Source organism: Stenella coeruleoalba (genome assembly GCF_951394435.1).
Source record: "Stenella coeruleoalba genome assembly, chromosome: 14".
Classification (NCBI taxonomy): domain Eukaryota; kingdom Metazoa; phylum Chordata; class Mammalia; order Artiodactyla; family Delphinidae; genus Stenella; species Stenella coeruleoalba.
In genome coordinates, this window is record NC_137160.1 from 2,845,071 (window position 1) to 2,868,388 (window position 23,318).

At 48.8% G+C, this 23,318-nt stretch overlaps 1 protein-coding gene across 13 annotated transcripts in view; it reads right to left on the minus strand.

Annotated features, from left to right (window-relative positions):
- Positions 1-3,916: 3,916 nt before the first annotated feature.
- Positions 3,917-23,318, minus strand: part of ZNF236 (zinc finger protein 236) — a 161,165-nt gene continuing 141,763 nt past the window's right edge. For 11 of the 13 annotated variants that reach the window (XM_079942240.1, XM_079942239.1, XM_079942238.1 and 8 more), the window contains 6 exons: positions 17,000-17,187; positions 13,054-13,182; positions 12,049-12,246; positions 9,791-9,920; positions 7,906-8,082; positions 3,917-7,070 (listed from right to left, as the gene is read on the minus strand). In XM_079942240.1, coding sequence (XP_079798366.1) covers positions 6,946-7,070; positions 7,906-8,082; positions 9,791-9,920; positions 12,049-12,246; positions 13,054-13,182; positions 17,000-17,187 — 947 coding nt within the window. In that variant the 3' untranslated portion in view covers positions 3,917-6,945. Of the gene's footprint in view, positions 7,071-7,905; positions 8,083-9,599; positions 9,676-9,790; positions 9,921-12,048; positions 12,247-13,053; positions 13,183-16,999; positions 17,188-18,189; positions 18,257-23,318 lie in introns of those variants that run through there. The other 2 variants (XM_079942241.1, XM_079942232.1) reach the window with 2 other exon arrangements.

Below are 23,318 nucleotides of genomic sequence, written 5' to 3' on the forward strand. Positions count from 1 at the left end.
TGCATTTTCTGTGGCGATTTTTCTCTTGAAAGTAGCGAAGAGTCAGGGAATCCTGGGCAAAGCGGCGTAAGGAGGGGGTGCGCAATCGCAGCCCGGTGAAGCCGAGGGACGGGTAACCACCGCGGGCTGTTCACTCCAGTGCAGGACCCTGGAGCAACGTCCTTTGACAGCATTTGCCCTGGAAGCAGAATCAACCACCTAACTTTCGAGAAACATGCTGATTTCAGTCGGGCTCTCCCTTGCCCCCCAGACGATCTCAACTTTGTCCCCAGGGGGAGGGTGACAGCTCCTCCTCTCACAGCCTCTTCTCAGCTCGACTTCCCCCCCCCCGCACCGTGAAAGAACACGGGTTTGCCCAGCACCCGAACCTCACCAACTCCAGAAACTCGTTGCTCGGTCAAGACCCAAGAGCACGCCTAAGATGACCAGTGCTTCAACCGCATCCAGACCAGCTGGGGCCCCTGCTGCTCGCAGCCTAGTTCCAGATGCTGGTGCTAAATTAAGGAGAGATTTGGAGCAGAGCGCGGACACAGTGACTGACAGGGTGCACAACAGCCCCCGAGGGGGTGTCCTGATGGCCCGGGAGGCGCTGGGTTGGCGGCTGTGCCCATGGCACCTGCACCAGCAGCACGGTAGCCCTGGGAGGCCCCGCCCACCTCGGGGGGCAGAACCTGGCCTCTGACGAAGGCCCCCCGGGGAGGTGGGGACGTTGCCCGTGGAAGACACCCACTGGACCCAGAGGTCAGTGACCGGTTCACCTCCCTTAACATGAATTGTGGCAAAATCACTTATGATAACGGGTCTGCTGCACAGGTGGGCAACGTCCTGCCCTCCTCGGGGACGCCTGTCTCTGCACCTTGGCAGCCAAACCTCGGAGCAAAACAAGCAACACAGGCTGCTGCAGTGGCCGAGGCGGGGGGACCCCAGAGTGCTTGCGAGTCCGTGTGGATGCTCGCTTCCCCCGCTGAGGAGGGAGGAAACGAGGGCAGGGCCTGCAGGCAGCCAGGAGCCAGCCAAGCTGCAGGAGTTGGTTGTGCGTCCGGAGGCGGGGCTCTCACTGTTGGAGGGGGAGGGGATGAAGCCTGCAGTGTTGGAGCATCTATGGGACCCCATGGTTTCACGTGTAGACGGGTGAAAAGTCTCAGATCGATGATGAGTGCGCGCGCACACACACGCACACACATACACACACTCACACTCACTCACACTCCCCCCCCCCCCCCCCCCCCCCCCCCCGCCCCACCACTCAGCTCTTGGCTTCTAAATACCACGCTCCACTAGAGGGAGCCAGGGCTTCGGGAAGAAATGGCTGGTTCCAGCGCTGGGACAGGGAAAGGGAACAATTTCTTGGGCCATAAAGTAAGAAAGCGCTCAGAGAGTAACGTGGGCATGTCAAAAGGACTCAAAGCTACCTGAAGGAGCCCCTACTGGCCAAATCCAGGACTATTTGAGAGTCAAAATAAGGAAGGATCCTGATGGATTGCAGCCATGAAATAAAACAGGAAGCCACAAGCCCGAACCACCATAAACACAAGAATAAACCACCGAGGGAGAACAGGAAGCCCGTTCTCAAAGTGTAATACCAGCTCCTGATGACAGAGGGAATGAAGGGACCTGCAAGCAGGGAGACGCCGGGGTACCACACAGGCTGTCGGCGGGATGAGGCACTTGGCCGCGTGGTCGCAGAGCCTCTCACAAATACTCACCGGTTACAGAGGGGAAATGGTTACAGGGTTGACACCGACAGCATCAGTCATGGGACACGTGGACACTGCGTGTCACCTTGATAAGACGCACTGAGAAGAGCATCACCTCTGTGACGCAGGACCCGGCCCAACCGGAAGGCACGGCAGGGCGGGGGCGGCTGCTGAACTCGCTTTCGGACGTCAGGGTAACAGGAACCACGGCGACATGGGGAGGGGCATCCCGGGTGAAGAGGGTGCAGGTGCCCGCACGACCCTGCACCGGGTCTGCTGCACAAAGATCTTATCCTTCACAGGTTCGGCAACACCGGAAAGGGGTGTTTTATGAAGATTTCTCTGAGCCACTCTCACAACTTTTCTGTAAATCTGAAACTGCTTCAAAGAGTTTACACAAGAAGGATAAAGATTTCGGATTATTAAACTTGAGAAAGATAATTCAGAGACAACCTAGAAAACAATGCGTGGTGATAAGGGTGCAGATGGCCACCTGTTGTCCACCTCCGGCTGAGATCACATCAAGATGAGCTACTTCAAGTTAATCCGTAAGAATTTCTTCCCCTGAAGCCGGTTAACAGGGTAACCTACAATCACCCTGTTCTGATACTAAACTAGTGGCATAGAACCATCACTTCTGGTCGATAGAGAATTTAAAAATCAGGGAAATACCTGTTTATTGGCAGAAAGGAGAGGGTGGGGCTGTGTGTTGCCCCGTTTTTCACTTTTTCCTTAGAGCGTAGAGGGATTTAACACTTTAAAGGTACTGCATGACAGTAACATCTCCTCAGTGATAGAAATAACACTATGGGTGGTGCACAATAAATTAGTCATTGACATTTGTAAAAAAAAATTTCCATTCATAGAGTATGCTGAGCCGGGAACATATTGCCAACAACTGTGAAACATGGTAAGTTCTCCCCACCTGCCGGCTTAGAAGAAGACCCGCCAGCTTCCCGGCTGCTGGCAGGAGACTTGAGGCTCCCGGGCCAGAGAGCAGGGGCTGGCAGCTCACAGCAGGAGGCGGCACCAGAGCCCCGGCGTCTGTGTTGATACCCCAGGCGACCTCCACACGCAGCCCAGAGCGGGCCAGGTGATGCCTGCACGCAGGGTGTCGTGTCCCGGGAGAGGAAGCAGGGCTCTGGGAACCTGAGTCTCCAATAAACACACGGCAAGCCGGCCTGACCTTTGCTTCGGTGAGACATACCTTGATTACACGGGTCAGTAAGAAAAGCATCACTTGGCTCTGGAGGAAGATGTCCTCTCTCCCGAGGTCGTATTCTCTTCAAACTGCCTTGAAGAGATCGTGGAGCAGAGATGGCCAGTGCTTTACCCCTAACACTTGCAGAAATGAGACAGACCCCTGGAGGACTACCTCCCGATACACCATAGCTCACTGGTTAAGAAGAGGTCCTCGAGCTGGGAAGGAAGACATGTAATCAACTAATTTTACAGACCAGAGAAGTGAACCGAACTGCCTAAAGACAGGCGGCCCGTCAGCGCCCTGGCTAATCTGACCTGAGGCCCCAAGGCCTGACTTCCCAGCTCTGCCCAAGCCCAGGACGCACCGGAGACTCGTGCCCTTGACTGTGTTTAAGTATCAGCAGCAATCTTACACCACCAAAAAGCCACGCTTTCCGGAAACACTCGGCCGGGCCATTTTAAACAGCTGCAATCCACGGTAGAGGGAACAAATGGGCCACGACCTGATCGCTTCTGAAAGAACAGCCCCCTTCCCCCACCCGCCGTATTTGGAACACTAATAGAGCAATATTCTTTCTACAAACAAGCAATGAGAACAGCAAACTTCTTACCATTCCCTCTGAGCAAAGCCCAGGAAAAAATAAAAATCACCTTAGCTGTTTCAGATGTACATAAATCTGAGTGATGATCTTTTAATGTTAAAAATGTGTACCTTCATGAGTTATCACTATCCTTCTGCAAAGAGGAAGCTCCGTGGGAAGAACAGAAACCCACCTCCTTTTCAGAGTTCCGCCCCTGTACTAACGCACGCTCCTCTTGAGCATAAATACTGGTGTTCTTGTAGAACTCAAGCTCACCAACGGCAATGGGCAGGAATTACAAAATACTCTTCTGGAGAAACACTCGCTAGTTCAGTGCTGACACTGGAGGAGATGGAAACTTGACGCAAGGATGGGAACTACTCACTTTAGGACCGATTCTCCTCATCCTGTCAGTAGCGTGCTGTCAGAGGATAAGGAGACATTTGAAGGACTTCCTGCTGAACCAACAGGCTGCAGGCTGAGCCCCATTCTTGCAGGACCCTCCAACCACACGCCTGCCTTTAAGAGGGACAGAGGAGAGCCTGGGGCAGGGCGTGGGAGTGCAAAGGTGTTTCCATTTGCATCTACCGCCATTTCACGCAGACGCGACCACTTGTGCAGCTGCCTCCTGCCCCCCAGCGGCCTGTGAGCCACATCCCAGTTTCCAGTTCAGTATCATGGGTGGGAAGGGAACGCACCCTCCTTCGGCTTACTTAAGGGCTTCACCGTTACTTTACCACAGAAGACAGTTAAAGACAGTCATGCCCTTTCTAAAGGCACTACTTTACAATTTTACTTTGTTTTCTTGCCTGGTCATTTATGACCAGGATACCGCTGAGTATGGCCAACAGTGAAAACAACAGACACTGCTACCTAACACAGACGGCCTGCCTGTCATCACACCATATTTGGATTTTTAGTTTGAAGATCTGCAAATAAACCTTGCAAGGGTAGCGTTCGTCAAGCGCAGAGGTACAGGAAAATATGATTAAAATGCTTTTCTGTAAAAACCTGAGCTTGAAAGGAATTCATGTGCCAAACTATTTTAAAAGAAAAAAATTAATCACATTTCCTAACTTCATTTTTTATTTATTGTTATTTCCAAAGCAGATACGCTATGATGAGATATTTTTAAAAATACAATTATCTATCCTCAAAACCCTGGTTATGCAGGAGACTAGAAATCTCTTGGCAGAAGACTTTTTATCAACCAGTAAAGTATAAAGATCAACCTGTACTCCACTCCACCAAAAAGTTCAAGTGATATTATGTCTTTACAAAACCTTATTTTTCAAGGAATGTCTTGCAAAGAAGCAGCTTTTATAATTAGGAAGTAAATCAAAAGAATACATTAATGTCTTGTGTTTGCCTGATAATAAACTGAGAAAACTCACAAAACAGATTATTGATAGATTTGTTTTTTCATTAACCAAAATAAAAGTAGGCTTTAGATTCACCTGGTAAGGCCTTACTTGGGCAGTGCACCAATACAATTCACTGAACTACGCTTTCTATACAATTAGGAATTAAACAAACCCCTTTTAGAGACTGACCTGAGATGACATTTAATGCTGAAACCAAAATAAATAACCTAGCAAAAACAAAATTTTTAAGATTTCAATCATTTCAACTTCGGAGATATTTGTTCACCAAAATTAATCAACATTTCTAAAATAGTTTAATACAAAATTATAAAAGAAAAGTGCAATAAAAGCAGAACCTTTAACTCTGGCGCAATGACAATTATTCTGAATAACAGACTGCAGCCAGGTATACACACTGACATCCAAGAAAAACCTCAGGGTATACAAGTCCAGCATCACAAGAATAAGTCAAATAAGGCTTTTTTTTTTTCTCCCTTAAAAAAATATACAATACATAAAGCCGTTTGAAAAAAAAAAGTAATATTATTTAACAGTTTTCTGACTTAAATATTTTCACATAACAAAAGGTTTTATATCACTATCGATGTTACTTATATACATATGCCAGAAGCGTGAACAACAAAAAATCAAAAGACGCCCCTTCAAAAAATAACAGGAAAATGTCTCTTTCTTCAGGAATCTGAAATGAGCTCCTCTCTTAATATACAAAGTCCATACAATATTTATATCATAAAACTGCTCTCTTCTGAAACCAGCGAGGCAATGAGAGAGAAAATAAAGGCGATTATTTTTCAGGAAAAACAAAAACAAAAAACCAACCCCAGCTTTATGTCACAATGACAAGGATATCCATTTATTAATAAAATGAATACAATACTGATCTGAAGTGCTCGCTGGGAGGTAAAAACTCTGTCGCTCTCTCTGTAACTGGGACTAGTGCTTATTTACAAAATATACTGTTCGGCCACACAGAGGCCCATATATCTGTATATGTACATATGTATTTATATATAGAACATATAAATAATTTCAAAGGAGAGATTCACATGAAGTAAAGAAGTTTCCATCTTTGGAATGCTGTGGGAACGACACACACTCTGCCCCAGCGTGGGCAGCGCGGGGTAGGATTTGGTTTGGGACATGTTCAACGTGGCACCATTGATGATACTAAAGAATTCCCTGAAATAAAAAATACACCTGCTTATGCACGAAGAGAAAACCACGGGGCTCATACAGGTTCTTACCCTCAAAGTACAAATACACTTCTTACTCACTGAGGCGGACAGGGCTGCAGTCCCTTTGTTCCCAGGAGACCATTCTGTGATTTCGGACCTGCAGTGCATGGCTTGTGCTTTCTGCGGTAGCCCGACCCATGTACCCGAGTATCGACTCGGGCAGCGCGAGTGGCATCATCCCGCGCGGACAGCTGGATCCTCACGTGTGTGTCAGGCTTGCTCTACTCCCCGGGTGTACGCCCCAGACACTGCATTCTTGTCACTAACGATTAGATATTTGTAATGGAGAGAGAACTGGTCCGGCCATCTCTCAAGGTATTAGTTATATTAACTTATGGTAGACTAAAAATTAGAGTCAATTTCTACTAATTTCAAAATTCACAGAGAAAAAGATGGAAAAAACCTCCCTGCGTGTTGTAACGTTTTTTCCGAACTTCATGCACCTATCTTATGTTTGTTTCATGAGCTATGCTTCTTATAACAGAAAGCATGAAGGAAAACCTATCTGGGTTTTTCCACGTTAACTTCTGTCTTTGCTAATACAAAGAAATCACACTACAATGAGAGTCCGATCCAGTTAATTTCTTTTTAACTAGACGCACTGGCCACGGAGTAGGCGAGACTGCTGACGTAGTACCTGAGTTCAGTGATTTGCAGAACAACAGCAACGTGCTTCCACCTTTCCCAGCTTTCTTCCTGAAGTCTCTGAAAGCCAATGATTCTTTAGATAATTTTATAGCTATTGTGGTAACATTTTTAACACTTGAGGCTTCAAAACAGAAATCCCAAGTGCTTTGTTCTTCTCCACACTTCACTCTGGAAACGTTCTCGGGGCCGGGCTGTGTCAGAACACGTTGGCCAGGGTCTGCCACTCGCTCGCGGGTTCCGGCTCCACCTCCTCCAGGTGGAGCGCACGGCTCAGCACCTCCCCTCCGTGCTCCTGGGGGACGGCGGGTTCCTGCAAGGTTCCTGCCGTGGTGATAAAGAAAGAGTCCCAGACATTCACTAGCACAAAATTATTCACATTTAAATAAGGACAACTTAAACGGAGACAAGAAATTCCTAAGTTGATTTGTTTTCCTTCCCGGTGAAAAAAGTCATCTGAGCTGCAGGTTTCATAATTCTGTCGGTGACGACAATTACTGTTACTTGAATACGAATACTTGAATACGCACAGAGCACTCGTTCCCTATGCTCATAAAGCCTATGTTCGTATGACATCCTTGATGAGCGATTACTAATTAATACTAGTGATAACGACAGGCACAAGTTTCCTAACAGAAAGTAAAGCACGAAGCACTAGTGTGTAGATGTTAGAACTTCCTCTTCCTCAAAAACTTCACAACACGAAGGGTCCTACCCCTGTGGCTCCAGGAAAGCCCTGGGCACTACTCCCGCCACGCTCAGGCCGTCCGACTCCCCTCGTGGCCACAGCACCCAGACCGGCAGAGCAAGCCCAAGACGCAGGCTGTAACCCTCCCTGACTTGTTGCAGACACTCCGTGGGCTGCGTTCCAGTCCCCGCCCCAAGCCCCCCGCCCCTGCCTGTCTCCATAAAGGGTGCGGGCATTCCTGGACAACGCGGGAAACAAGGCGGACAGAGGGACGCCCCTGCCCTGCCGGCACCAATGCGGGGGAGTCAGCTCGGGGACACGGAGGCCCATCTGCGGAGCCACAGGGCACAGACTCGCCCGACCTGGACCCTGAGCCTGAGGCGGGGACGCAGGGCCAACCCCTGGGGGCCGGCCGGGCGCGGACCGCTCAGCTCACAGAGCCCCGCGCACCGTGCAGCCAGGACGCCTCACCCGCGTAGCTGTGGGCCCGCTTCATGTGCAGCTTCATGTTGCTCTTCTGCGTGAAGCCCATGACGCAGTAGTTGCACCGGTAGGGCCGCTCCCCCGTGTGCTTCTTCATGTGCACCTGCAGCGCGCTCTTCTGGTTGAAGGCCTTCTCGCAGAGGGTGCAGTGGAATGGCCGCTCCCCTGGGGACAGACAGCACAGTCAGCGTCCCTGATAGATGGCGCTCGACGAGCACACACAGCACAGAGTAACTCCGAAGAAGGGATGCGAGTTTAACAGCAGGCTAAGGACGTTCCTCACTCAGGATGCTAACCCACAGGGTTCCAGCAAGGCCACTCCATGGGGAGCCATGAAAGACACCTTGATCAAAAGCTATGGAAAGTCCTAGAAGCACCCAGAAATAAAGGTAGAGCACATATGGTTCAAACAAAATGTTTCTAATCCATTTTGAGCAGAAAAGCAAAAAGACATCAAGGACATGGGAATATCAAATCCAATTGACTAAAAGTATGGTTTATACAATATGCTTCAAACGGTACTTAATTGCTTTCAAGCTGACGTGGAAACTGACAAATGGAGGGAAAAGTCGCCAAGCTGACTTCCGCTGGGGGCCTGCCCAGGTGAACGCCTGCCCTACAGCCACACTGCGGAGTCCGGCCCGCCCCACGCAGCATCTCTCTGCTTCCACCCCCCGCGGCCCTGGCAGTCCTGCCACCCCTCGCTGTCACGCACCCACTTCCAAGTCCCAGGGACCGGGTCCCTTCCTGCCCCAGGGCCTGGCACAGCCCTTCCCCCGGCCTTGAAGGTTCTTTCCCACATGCTCTGCCACGCTGCCTCTCGGGGTCACGTGCCAGCACCCCCAGGGCTGTCCTGGGAGCACCTGGTCCTCAGCCCCCCAGGTGTCCCTCCACAGCCAACGACAAAGGAGGTCTTCCTGCAGCTTGCCTAGGGCAGGCAGAGTCCCAAAAATGGCCCCCCAAGGTCTCCTGCCCTGAACTCTGGGCCTGGGACTATGATGACGTCATGCCTGAGAAACGAGAACGGCCACAGATGAACTAGGTCGCTCGTCAGATGACTGGGAGTGACCAAAAGGGAGACTGCCCTGCGGGCCCACCCTGATCACATCGTCCTCAGAAGCTGGGATTCTCTGGAGACGGAAGGGGAAGCTGAAGACATCAGGAGCTGGAGTGACGACGGGGCACCCATGTGAGCAGGGACGTGGCCCCAGTGACAGCCACAAGGTGCCCACTTTACACACATGCCAAACCCTTCACGTGCATCTATGCTAGTAAAAACGGCAGTCGTTTCTCTTGATTATGCTTTTGAACGAATGCATTATGAAGTAACCACATGGTTGTTTTTCACTCAAGAGCTACTTGCTGGACACCCGGTGGGCGCCGGGTCTGCGCTGACAGGCAAGGGGCATCCCTGAGGACACATGGCCCGCAGGCCGGGGAGGGCTGCTGGGCACCTTCTGACCACACAGGAGGCCCTCATGCCAGCCGGGGCACCAGCGGGGCAGGGCCTCTCGGGAGGAGGCGTCCGTGTGAAGGTGAGTCAGAGACGGCCGGCAAAGGGACAGAAGGGCTGGGAAGACGATGACCCACCAGAGAGCACCGGGAAAAGGGTGGGCGCCAGACAGAGAGCTGGATGCGGGGAGAGACCTGCCTGTGGCCGTGGGGCCTCGGGGGCTCAGGGAGGTCTGGCGGGCTCTGCCGGGGGTGCTCAGGGGGAGCCTCCGAGGGCTCTGGCCCGGCTGCCAGGTGAATAGAGGCCTGGAGGGGTGCACAGAAGATCAGAGAGGGTGGGAGGCCGAGCCCGTGGTCCCGAGGAGACGGAGGGGCGGAGGGGGAACGAAGCACGGCTGTGGGGGTCCCGCCGCGCGGTCACCTGTGTGGATGCGGCTGTGTCGCTCCAGCTGGCTTGGTTTGGCAAAGGCCTTCTCACAAGTGTCACACTGGAACACCCTCGGCTTCTGAGAGCTCAAGGAAGGACCGGCTTGATGCGTCTGCATGTGCTCCTGGTAAAGACAAACACACATGTGAGGAATACTGAAGATCATACCAGAACTTTAGACTTGAAACAGGAGAGGAAAACCCGGCGCAGAAAGGCCCGTCAGTGGGAGGAGGACCACAGGCTCGCCTCCGATCCGGACCCTCGTGGGCGTTCCCGGAGCAGAGTCGGAGGTGGTACCCGGTGGATGGGAGGCCGGGCCTGCAGCTTGCCAGGGAGACCCAGGCTCCCCCCGAGCCCCTGGGCTGCATCTGGGCGGGGTGGTGTCTCGGCCTCCCTCCCTGTCGGCCACCGTGACAGTTGTTAGAGGACCGGCTGGATATTTTGCAGGATGTCCCTCAACTGAGAGGTGTCTGATGTTTTCCTCATCACCAGACCAGGGCTGTGGGCTGTGGGGTGTGGGCCGTGGGGAGTTCCGTGCCATTTCCATCCTACAGTATCATCACTGCTGGCACTGACTCTGATCACGCAGGCAGCATCTGTCAGGTTTCTCCAGAGAAGGGCGGCCATTTGTACCCCCTCCCATCACGTGCCCTTGCTGCTGCTCGCCCCTAAGGAGTGGGGCCACCCCCTCTTGGGGACAGCATCCACAGGGGCTACTCGGGATTCTTCTGCACGGGAGACTAGCCTGTTCAGCCGATCATGTTTCCACCAGTAACGATCGTGGAGGTTTTGCACTGTGGGCTATCACCCAATTCTACTTTGTCTTCTTGCCCCGGCTGCTCCAGCTTTGGCCCCAGGAACTCCTTCAGCTGCCCCCGTGTCCCCTGACGCGGTCCCGTCATATACTGCATGTGGGTGTGATGGGTACTTCCTTATTTTCTGGCACAATGTAATTTTTTAAAAATTCCAGATTTCTGAAGGTCATCAAGAGAAAGTAACTTATAAGTATTAAAAGGCCAAATTTAGTATTTCAAACTGTGGATGTTTATGGAAGAGTTATGTCTATGTATAGTAACATACGATTTTAAACATCTTAAATTTTCTTGAACCATTTTTATTCTTTTCCCTCTTCAAAAGGATTTCTTCTCTATCAGGCTGTAACGTTAGTATAGTTATAATTTCTGTACTGTCTACTAAGAGCTCAGTGCAGGCCTTAAGTGCTTTATATTCCTCAAACTCACCCTAAAATGTAAGTATTAACACCCTTATTTTATAAAGCAGGAAACTGAAGCTGCAGACGGTACGTGACCCGACCAGGAGCACAGAGGCTCTAAGTGGCAGAGGCAGAGGCACACAGAGGTCGGGCGGGGCTGGGGGCCCCTCAGGCATAAGGAGCGCTCGCCAACCTCACCGACCTCGCGCTGCAGCCTCTGCAAGAAGACTTCGTTTGACAGTCAGTGTTTTGCTTTTAAAAACGAACATGGAGTCTCTTTTCAGAACACATTAATACTGGGGCTTCTCATCTCAGAAAACAGTAGAAAAAGAGGCGAGAGGTGCCAGGCAGATGGAGGCCTGGAGAACAGAAACTCGGTTTACTGACTGACCGTCTCCTCTAAAGGCCCTGAAAAAGGAAGAGTGGGATTCACTGTGCAATCGGGCGTCACAGGATTCTCGTGCTTTTGGTAACTAAGCAGCAGCAGAGGAGGGGCTCTGGCCTGGAAGTCACAGGCCTGGGCACTCCCCCTGACCGGTGGTCCTGGAAGTCACATCACAGTACCCTTCCTCATTCTTTCCTCTACTGTGTGGACATCCCAGAGTGGGACCCTCAGGTTGTCCCCAATGACTGGCAGCTACGAACAACGCTGACCTAACCCTGAGCTCGGGCGGGCATATATGCCTTTGTGCCAACTCTCATGGTGGGAGCCGCTCTCGCGTGGTTAGGTATCGCCTAATTCCCCTGCAGGATGCCAGACCAATTCTGCAGCCTGCCAGCCGTCACGGAAGTTCCTGCCTCCCCAGAGCCCTGCTCATAGGTGCCGACAGAGCTCTCATACGTGTCCCCGCGATGGGAGAAACGGCATCTCAAGGTGATCTGTAAATATGTTCACCTCCATGGGCCTTTCCTTGAAAAGAGATGGGAACCGTGTCGCTCACTAGGAAGAGTCCTGACCCCACCGAGTCCTAGGCCCGGGCAGCGCCTCTGACCTGAAGTGAAGAGCGGCGACGCTGCCGGGAGGGGGGCGGGGGCGTACCTTGAGGTGCGTGGCGCGCTTGAAGGCCTTCCTGCACACGGGGCAGACGTGGATGCGCTCCCGGCCGTGCATCTCCTTGCTGTGGTGCAGCAGCAGGGCGGCCGAGGCGAAGGTGCGGCCACACTCCAGGCACTGGTGCAGCCGGCCCTCCTTCTCGGGCTGCCCACCCTGGGCCAGGTTAGGAGACACGTCCGTCACCTGGAGCGGGTCAGAAATCCCGGCTTGACGGGACCGGCGCGAGGGGTACAGGCAGCCCCGCCCCGAACCCAGCCCCCGAGCTCGGCTGTCATCTGTGGGAGGCGGCCGGCCTCCTGGCCTCCCGTGGGAGCAGCTGCAACGAGCAGCTCAGGCGTGCCTCAAGCACGCTGACCGGGCAGGCCCTGGGAAGCAGAGCACGGCGCCGGCTGGGACCCCAGCCGCAGACCCGGCCCCCAGGTCACTTGTCGTGGCCGCTGCGGGCGAGGTCCTCACCCCTCGTCTTTACTTCTCTGCAAAGTTCCAGGAGTTTTTAGGCCTTTATATGTGGAACTCTGTCATTTACTACGTGTTCGTCCACCCTCACCCCCGCTGCCAAACTGCGTTTAAGAAAAAGGACTAGTCAAAGGAGAAATAGGTCATGCACACACACGTGAACGTGTATACTATGAAAAAGTATAGCAAGACTTGAAAGAATCAGCAAAGGTATGACAGGAAATCCTACAAAAAGAACAAAGGCAAGTAAATGGCCACGTGCAATCTGATCAGTGGGCAAGTAAAGAAGACAGTGATAGATTTAAAACTACACTTCCGCATTACTGGAAAATCATGGAACAAACGAGACCCAGTGCTAACCCCCCACCCCCGGGTCCTTCCTGCTCAGCACCTGCTCGTCTCTCGGGAGACACACGTCTTCAGGCTGGCGCCGAGCCCGGCCATGCAGGACTCTCCAGGACCCTCCATCCCATCCCTTCTGAAGCTACGCTTTTTGAAAACTATGAGAGATTGTGGATAAAACTTGTGCTGTACCTGATAGGCGATTTCTTCACAGGCTGCCGACGGCTGTGGAGTGGGGCTCACCAGGATGACCTGGGGCGAGCCCGCACCCCCAGGGCCCGAGAGAGCGGGGTCCGTGAGCAAGGCTGGGAACTGCTGACCCTGGCAGAGGTGATTACTGCTTTAGAAGTTGTGACATGATCAAATCCAGTTGTAATTTAAAAGATCTCTTATGGTGCAGTAACTTCAGAAAACAAGCTGGCAGGTCCTCAAACGCTAACCACAGAATCACCATATGACTCAGCAATTCCGCTCAGAGAAACGAAAACCTACATCCACTTGAAACCTTGTACAGGAATGTGCACAGCAGCACCATTCACAACAGCCCAAACAGGCAGAGAACCCCAATATCCATGAACTGATGAACCAACAGACAAAATGTGGTACAGCTATACAATGGAACAGTATTCATCAATAAAACAGAATGATGATGACACGGCTACAACGTGTGCAAGCCAGTGAAGGAGGCCAGTCACAAGGACCAGAGTCTTATGATTCCATTTATGGGAAGTGCCCAGAATCGGCAAATCTACAGAGAGTGGATCAGTGGTTGCCAGGGGCTGGGGGAGACCTGCAGGGGTGGGGTGGATCTGGGGTCGAGGGAGGGACTTGGGGAGTGACTGCTAACTGCTAATGGGACAAGGGTTCTTCTCAGGTGATGACCTGTTCTAAAATTAGATATGGTGATGGTTGTACAGCTCTGCAAACATACTAAAGACCATTAAATTGCACACTTTAAATACATGGGTGAACTTTACGATATATAAATTATATCTCAGTAACCTTGTAAAAAAATATATATAAAGGACATTTGTTTAAAAATAGACATACAAAACTACTTTGAGTCTTACTGCCACGCCAGCACACCTTTATCAACTGACTGTGAATCTGAGACAGAGAGAGAGAATGGATGTGGTGAGGGCGATGCAGGGAATGAGTGCAGAGACGAAGTTCAACCTAAAGGAACCAACACTGTACTGCAAATGCAGGCTCCATACTAAGAACACAACTCGAACTGCCACCATTAAAGCTGATTCTAAGTGTATTTCACACATCCTCAAAACACTCACTCAAAACCATGGATTTGAAGAATCCCCATCAATGCACGATGCTAAGGGGTAAGGGGTCACACGGCCACACAGAACATGGCCCATGTCGCTGGGGGCCTGCAAGCTGAAGGGGAGGGCTGCTGCTCAATGCCCTCACGGGACTGACACAGGCTGAGCCCCAACCGGGAGGACAGAGGCAAGGAGCGGGCAGGGAGATGAAACGCAGGGCCAGACGGCACTGTGAGCACTTCCTCCACCAGAGGATTTCAGGTGCACTTCTTACTGCAAAGACGCCGCCCAAGGCAGATGGGGAAACAAAGGCAACGGGGTAGAATATGGGATATATGGGGCAGAAAATAAATTTACAAGGTCATCTAGATTCTAGAAAAAAGAGAGCTTCAATTAAGATTCTTTACTTTCCATAGGCGATTTTTTAAAAAGTGAAATAACATTTTAGGTATCTCCATCCATCAGTCCAATTTTCTTACACAAACGTGGGATGGATTGAAAAGTTCCTATGTACCCTAATAAAGCATCATGTCCACTACCCCCCTTACACAGGGAAGTCGGTTGAATATTGCTATCTTCAAGTAGCAGTTACTGCTGCACTTCTACGTGTCTGTGTCTGGCTTTGGCCCCCACTCTGATTAGACAGTTGGTACCCAGTGTTGGTACCCAATTTTGAAAAATCAATCAAATTTGTCAATCAAAATTAATAAATTCACATTTCCTTATTTTATGAATCAAGAACAAATACAACTGCTGGCCAGAAATTCTGACACACCTGAAGAAGTGCTGGCTCAATAAATTCATATATTCCAACTAAAGCGAAGACACTGGAGACTCTTAGCTCATACGGGTTTATCCAGGGGAAACTACAATTCCTTTTTGTTTTGAAATGACAACACTGTAGAAGAGATCAGCAGTTGTCAGGGGGAAGGGGAAGCAGATGTGGCTAAAAGGGCAACCTGAGGGATCCTTGTGGGGATGGGCGTGTTCTGCGTCCTGACTGTGCCAATGACAACACCTGGAGGGTGCGGTGCCCTGGTTTTACAAGATGCTACCACTGGAGAAACTGGGTAGGGGGTCTACGGGATCTGTGCTATTTCTTACAACTGCCTGCGAATCCACAATTATCTCAAAATAAAAAAGCTTAATTAAAAAGAATCCTGAATACGACGTGATTTACTAGCTTATGGCTGGTGTTCCAAAGGCTAATGTTAAGTATTCTAATGCAAATGCCCTGATTCAAAAATCAAGTGCCTAATAAAATAAATGCTCAACAATTAGCTATACTTACAGAAATGATGACCTGAATCCGCTAAAATGGCATCATCTAGAAGTCACTTATTTTTGGTTTGTATTATTACTTGCAGTCTGTTTCTTTGCTATATTTCATTTACACTGAGGTGGAAATTGTAATAATTCTCATTCCCCAAGTGCACATGAATTTTGTAGACCCCTCAACTGCTCAGGGGGCCCAGGCTGCTGAGTCAAAATCGCCTGGGAGGGAGCGTTCTGGTCGGCCGGGACAGAAGCCCCTCGCATGCAGTGTCCCACGTGTTCCTTGGGGAAAGGGCCGGGCATGCTGGCAGGGGATCTCACAGGGCGTGAGCCCAGAGCGAGCAGAGGGCACGTGACCGTTCTACAAAGGGAAAGAGGGAGGACCTAGAAGAGCTAACCCATCTTCCTGCAGTCAAAACAGCCAGCACGCACCTGTGGCAGGATCAGAAGAGACCCTGCTCTGGATGCCACAGCCATCAGCGTTTCCCTGCACAGTGAGAGCCCAGAGCGGAGACGAGGCTCCAGCCAGGAGAGCAGGTGACTGTCTACTCTGCTGCCCAGCCTGCCTCTTCACAGCCAGCGACACGCACAGCCGGGCACACGCACAGCCGGGCACACACACAGCCAGGGACACGCACAGCCGGGCACATGCCAGGGACACGCACAGCCGGGCACATGCACAGCTGGGCACACGCACAGCCGTGCACACACACAGCCAGGGACACGCACAGCCAGGGACACGCACAGCCGGGCACACGCACAGCCGGGCACACGCACAGCCAGGGACACGCACAGCCAGGGACACGCACAGCCGGGCACATGCCAGGTACACGCACAGCCGGGCGCACACACAGCCAGGGACACGCACAGCTGGGCACACGCACAGACAGGGACCAGCAGACAGGTCCGCTATCCAAACTCCTACAGCGCTTTACTACAGGGATTCATCACTGTAATTAATCATCCTTTCTCATGAGTTTTCTAATTAAGCTGTGAAAGGTTTTTCGGCATCTTAAGCTCAATGCGTTATCTAAAATGTACACCCTTCTATCCAGCACATCTCCTGCAGGGATTCATCTAAGAACATAAGTGATACAGAGCATAAGAATTTCCACCCTACTAATAACAAACCCTGGATGCAATGCAGTGCCCCTCAGTAAACTCATCTACAAGACGAACGGTGGTACAGCCATTACAAACGTCTGCACTGCTGAAATCATTGGTGGGAAGATATTCACAATATAATTAATGAGAGGGGGAAAAGTTTACACTACACGATATATACGTGAGCTCATTTCTGTAAAAGTTAGAAAATACGCATCTGTACGTATGCATAGAAAGGTTCAGAAGGGAAGACACACTCAAACGTTAAATGCAGTTCCGTTTAGGTAGTGGATTTTTTTAAATGCTTTTCTGTATTATCTGGATTTTCTTGTACTCCCCACTTTGCATTTAACAAATTACTTTTTCAATTTAATCAGAAAAAACCACTTCAGCTTTGAAAGAGCGTATTCAAAACACACACTCAGGAAAGTGATAAGTTCCCCGGGACGACCCCGTGGGGCGGGGGGAACACAGGAACTCACCTGAGAAGCGATGTTGAGCGTGACCGTGTCCAGCCCCCCGGAGAGCAAACCCTGAGTGTCAGCCAGGGTCAGCGTGACGCTGGCCTCTGCCCCCACTCCCGATGAGGACATGACCAGGTTCTGGGCAGATGTGGCAGATGGGGACATGGGTGTTGTCAAAGGCAGGCTTCCAGCTGTGGCATTAAGTTCTACAGAAGAGGCAAAACGGGAAAGTAGGTAAGTCCAATGTTATTCGCACGGGAAGACAATTCTCATGAAGGAACGCATCTGTCATAGTCAGCATTTACAGTGCCTAAGCTTGTGAAAGTGCAGGAAGGCATCACAGTATCTCTGATTCCAACGTTATGGCAAGGCTTTTGTAAATATCTACACGTCCTTACACGTAAATGTACTCTGCTTCTGAAGTGTAAACAGAGAAAAAAGCCGTAAAAGAGAGTGAAAAAGTGACCCTGAGGCCCAGTCACCGCTGCCAGTGCAGAAGGAGACTCAGACAAGAATTTCCAGGACACTGTCCTCATCCAGGACCAGAGACCAGCCTGGAGAGAGGAATGAAATGGGACCCACTGAGCGACAACCAGCTCCACAGCGTAACATCTGACAACTCTGCTTACGTTCACCTATTCTGAAACACAGGCAATCAAAATCAACCTCATGCAATCCTTTAAATACTAATTTATCCTGCAGGGCACCTTAATCTTCTTTGGAGAACAAAACAAAACACTATAATATTTTCCCCTTGTAGCTAATGATATAACAGAAAGGAAGACGTCTGGGACAGATCGGGCAAAGAAAGGAAGGCCTTCTCTTCCACAACACGGAAACTCATGCACCTGCTGGCAAACGAAATGGGCTTGGCAAGGTACCGTCAGAGTCCTGCGGCGGGCACCAACACAACACAACCGTTTCAAGTGTTTACTTGTAAGCATAACACACATGCACATGCACGTGTACACACACACACACGCACAATTCTCACAAGCTGTCCTTCCATTCACCTAGCAAACGTGACTTATCACCCACTTGCGTCAGCCACCGTTCCAGGTGCTAGCGACCCCAAGATGACACCTAAAGCAGAAATTCCGAACACTAGTCCCTAATTAGGTCTGAACACAAAACACCACGAGACTCCCGCGGTCCTCTGCTGAGACCTGGGTCTGCCCGCGTCGGGCACAGGGAACCAGGCTACTTACTTGTAACTGGCGTCCTCCACAGATCCACACTCCCGGAGTCCCACACTGTGCTGCACACACCTGGAACCTTCAAAAGCAGTACAACCATTAGGAGGCTGGGAGTCTCCGCTCTGAAGCAGCCACGCGGCTCCCGAGAACCTCGCCAGCCCCCCCTCGCTCGCGTCTGCACAGCGCGCGTGCCCGGCCGCCAGGACGGGAGGGGAGTGTGGATCTGCGGAGGTACCCGGGCTACCTCCTCACCGGGCATCCCCTCCACACACCCGCCATCGGGAGGGGTGAGGATGAACAAGAAGGACCCTGCAGGACCTGGCGAGGAGCAGCTCCACGAGCTGCCGTTCAGTCAGAACCCTAAGGAGAGGACGGGGCCGGCCGCAGGGCGCGGGCTGGGAGAAGCACGGTGGTGTGAGGGCCACGTCGGCCAAGAGCACCACCATGGGCTCAGGGATCATCCCGGAGTAGCCACAGGACTCCAGACCTCACCACAACTCCTGCAACTAAGGAGACGACGCAGACCTTCTCCCCTTCCGACCAGTGAACTACGTCCAACGTTCTGAGGACGGTTAAGGTAGTGGAAGGTTCCAGGACGTGCAGCACAAGGAATGCAAAGAGAAAACAGAAGCCTGCGAGTTCATTAACTAAGGTGAACCCTGACGCAAAGTTCAGAGAAAAGACTGAACAACTTCACGGAAGGCCAGAGCTCATATTTCAACTCAAACAGTGTGGTGGTGATGCAACCTTTAATAATGTTCTTAATTCAAGAGACTTCCCACAAGAAGGATGACCCTAGTTCAGGCAGAACTAGTCTCAATATGGTCGAAAAGAACCTGTGTTTAAAAATTTTCTTTCGCATGCAATTAAATGATTAAAATAATTAAAAGCTGTCATTATATTTGTTTACTATAGAGCTCTTAGCCGTATGAAAGTATCTGCTTAAAGCTCTAGAAGCCGTAATTTAAAATTCAAATTAAATACTCTGAACAGGAGAATGAAGATTCAACACTGAAGTAAACACTGTAGACTCTTCCTTTTAGTTCCCACTTACTTTTTCTTATTTCTTCTGTTCTCCTGGGACACATCACAGCCATCTAAGCCCTACTTCACTGCATGACTCTAACTCAAAAAGAGTAACCTTTAAAGGATTAACAAGTTCTGTATGTTCATCAAACCCACCCTGTTTTCAGTCTTTGTTGGGATAAGTCTTCACAGCCTCTAAGAAAACTTAATGATAATTTTGGAGGGTTTCATAACAAGCTGACAAGGTGTGAGATCACTTTTTTCTTGAGATTAACAAAAAAGTGGTGAGAGGAGACGGGGAGTCGGGAACGGGAAAGATGCCCTGACTGGCCTCACCCCCAGGAAGAGTGGGAAGAGCGCCTGATGGTAAAGTGCACCCACTGGTAGGGGCCGTTAACATTTCAGAGCTGTTGGGAAGTAAGTAACTGACTGCACTTAAATCTAGGAGAAACGGAGGTCAAAATAACCTCACAAAGAACTAGTAAACAAAGAACTGATCCTTCTCTCACTGAAAGCAGAACTCAATTCATTCATCAACATTACCTTAAAAAGGGACTCAGATGACAATGAAAACACGGCGACCCAGAACCTATGGGATGCAGCAAAACCAGTTCCAAGAGGGAAGTTTGTAGCAATACAGTCCTACCTCAAGAAACAAGAAACATCTCAAATAAACAACCTAACCTTACACCTAAAGGAATTAGAGAAAGAAGAACAAAAAACCCCCAAGGTTAGCAGAAGGAAAGAAATCATAAAGATCAGATCAGAAATAAACGAAAAAGAAATCAAGGAACCAATAGCAAAGATCAGTAAAACTGAAAGCTGGTTCTTTGAGAAGATAAACAAAATTGATAAACTATTAGCCAGACTCATCAAGAAAAAAAGGGAGAAGACTCAAACCAATAGAATTAGAAATGGAAAAGGAGAAGTAACAACTGACACTGCAGAAATACAAAGGATCATGAGAGATTACTACAAGCAACTCTATGCCAATAAAATGGACAACCTGGAAGAAATGCACACATTCTTAGAAAAGCACAACCTTCCGAGACTGAACCAGGAAGAAACAGAAAATATAAACAGATCAATCACAAGCATAGAAATTGAGACTGTGATTAAAAATCTTCCAGCAAACAAAAGCCCAGGACCAGATGGCTTCACAGGCGAATTCTACCAAACATTTAGAGAAGAGCTAACACCTATCCTTCTCAAACTCTTCCAAAATATAGCAGAGGGAGGAACACTCCCAAACTCATTCTATGAGGCCACCATCACCCTGACACCAAAACCAGACAAGGATGTCACAAAGAAAGAAAACTACAGGCCAATATCACTGATGAACATAGATGCAAAAATCCTCCACAAAATACTAGCAAACAGAATCCAACAGCACATTAAAAAGGATCATACACCATGATCAAGTGGGGTTTATCCCAGCAATGCAAGGATTCTTCAGTATATGCAAACCAATCAATGTGACACACCATATTAACAAACAGAAGGAGAAAAACCATATGATCATCTCAATACATGCAGAGAAAGCTTTCAACAAAATTCAACACCGATTTATGATAAAAACCCTCCAGAAAGTGGGCATAGAGGGAACTTACCTCAACATAATAAAAGGCCATATATGACAAACCCACAGCCAACATCATTCTTAATGGTGAAAAACTGAAACCATCTCCACTGAGATCAGGAACAAGACAAGGTTGCCCACCCTCACCACTATTATTCAACATAGTTTTGGAAGTTTTAGCCACAGCCATCAGAGATGAAAAAGAAATAAAAGAAATCCAAATCGGAAAAGAAGAAGTAAAGCTGTCACTGTTTGCAGATGACATGATGCTATACACAGAGAATCCTAAAGATGCTACCAGAGAACTACTAGAGCTAATCAATGAATTTGGTAAAGTAGCAGGATACAAAACTAATGCACAGAATCTCTTGCATTCCTACACACCAATGATGAAAAATCTGAAAGAGAAATTAAGGAAGCACTCCCATTTACCACTGCCACAAAAAGAATAAAATACCTAGGAATAAACCTACCCAAGGAGACAAAAGACCTGTATGCAGAAAACTATAAGACACTGATGAAAGAAATTAAAGATGATACAAATAGATGGAGAGATATACCATATTCTTGGATGGGAAGAATCAACATTGTGAAAATGACTATACTACCCAAAGCAATCTACAGATTCAGTGCAATCCCTATCAAACTACCACTGGCATTTTTCACAGAACTAGAACAAAAAAACACACAATTTGTATGGAAACACAAAAGGCCCCGAGGAACCAAAGCAGTCTTGAGAAAGAAAAACGGAGCTGGAAGAATCAGGCTCCCTGACTTCAGAATATACTACAAAGCTACAGTAATCAAGAGAGTATGGCACTGGCACAAAAACAGAAATACAGATCAGTGGAACAGGATAGGAAGCCCAGAGATAAACCTACGCACATATGGTCACCTTATCTTTGATAAAGGAGGCAAGAATATACAATGGAGAAAAGACAGCCTCTTCAATAAGTGGTGCTGGGAAAACTGGACAGCTACATGTAAAAGAATGAAGTTAGAACACTCCTTAACACCACACACCCAAATAAACTTAAAATGGATTAAAGACCTAAACCTAAGGCCAGACACTATAAAACTCTTAGAGGAAAACATAGGCAGAACACTCTATGACATAAATCACAGCAAGATCCTTATTGACCCACCTCCTAGAGAAATGGAAATAAAAACGAAAATAAACAAATGGGACCTAATGAAACTTCAGAGCTTTTGCACAGCAAAGGAAACCATAAACAAGATCAAAAGGCAACCCTCAGAATGGGAGAAAATATTTGCAAATGAAGCAACTGACAAAGGACTAATCTCCAAAATTTACGAGCAGCTCACGTGCAGCTCAATATCAAAAAAACAAACAACCCAACCCAAAAAATGAGCGGAAGACCTAAACAGACATTTCTTCAAAGATATACAGATTGCCAACAAACACATGAAAAAATGCTCAACATCACTAATCATTAGAGAAATGCAAATCAAAACTATAATGAGGTACCACCTCACACCAGTCAGAATGGCCATCATGAAAAAATCTACAAACAGTATGGGGGAGTTCCTTAAAAAACTACAAATAGAACTACCATATGACCCAGCAATTCCACTACTGGGCATATACCCTGAGAAAATCATAATTCAAAAAGTCATGTACCACAATGTTCACTGCAGCTCTATTTAGCCAGGACATGGAAGCAACCTAAGTGTACATCGACAGATGAATGGATAAAGAAGATGTGGCACATATATACAATGGAATATTACTGAGCCATAAAAAGAAACGAAATTGAGTTATTTGTAGCGAGGTGGATGGACCTAGAGTCTGTCATACAGAGTGAAGTCAGACAGAAAGAGAAAAAATACCGTATGCTAACACATATATATGGAATCTAACAAAAAAAAAAGAAAAAGGTTCTGAAGAACCTAGGGGCAGGACAGGAATAAAGATGCAGATGCAGATGCAGAGAATGGACCTGAGGACACAGGGAGGAGGGAAGGGTAAGCTGGGACGAAGTGAGAGAGTGGCATGGACATATATACACTACCAAATGTAAAACAGAGAGCTAGTGGGAAGCAGCCGCATAGCCCAGGGAGATCAGCTGGGTGCTTTGTGACCACCTAGAGGGGTGGGATAGGGAGGGTGGGAGGGAGACGCAAGAGGGAGGAGATATGGGGATATATGTATATGTACAGCTGACTCACTCTGTTATACAGCAGAAACTAACACACCATTGTAAGCAATTATACTCCAATAAAAATGTTTAAAATAAATAAATAAATAAATAAAGTATTCTAAAATCAAAAAAAAAAAAGACTCAGGTAAGAACAAAAAGACAATGTTAAATTCCTTAAAAAGCTGTGCTAAATTTCAAGCCTCTACTAATAATAACTTTCTGCCTCTGAAAGGGTACTTATAGAATACTTGCCCGTTTTCTAGGAAAACCCTTTGTCATGGGTGTTACCTGGATCGGATCTGGAAATGGCCTTCAAACCCATATCACACATCTGAACAAAAGCACATGCTTTCGTTCTGGATGTGAAATTCTGA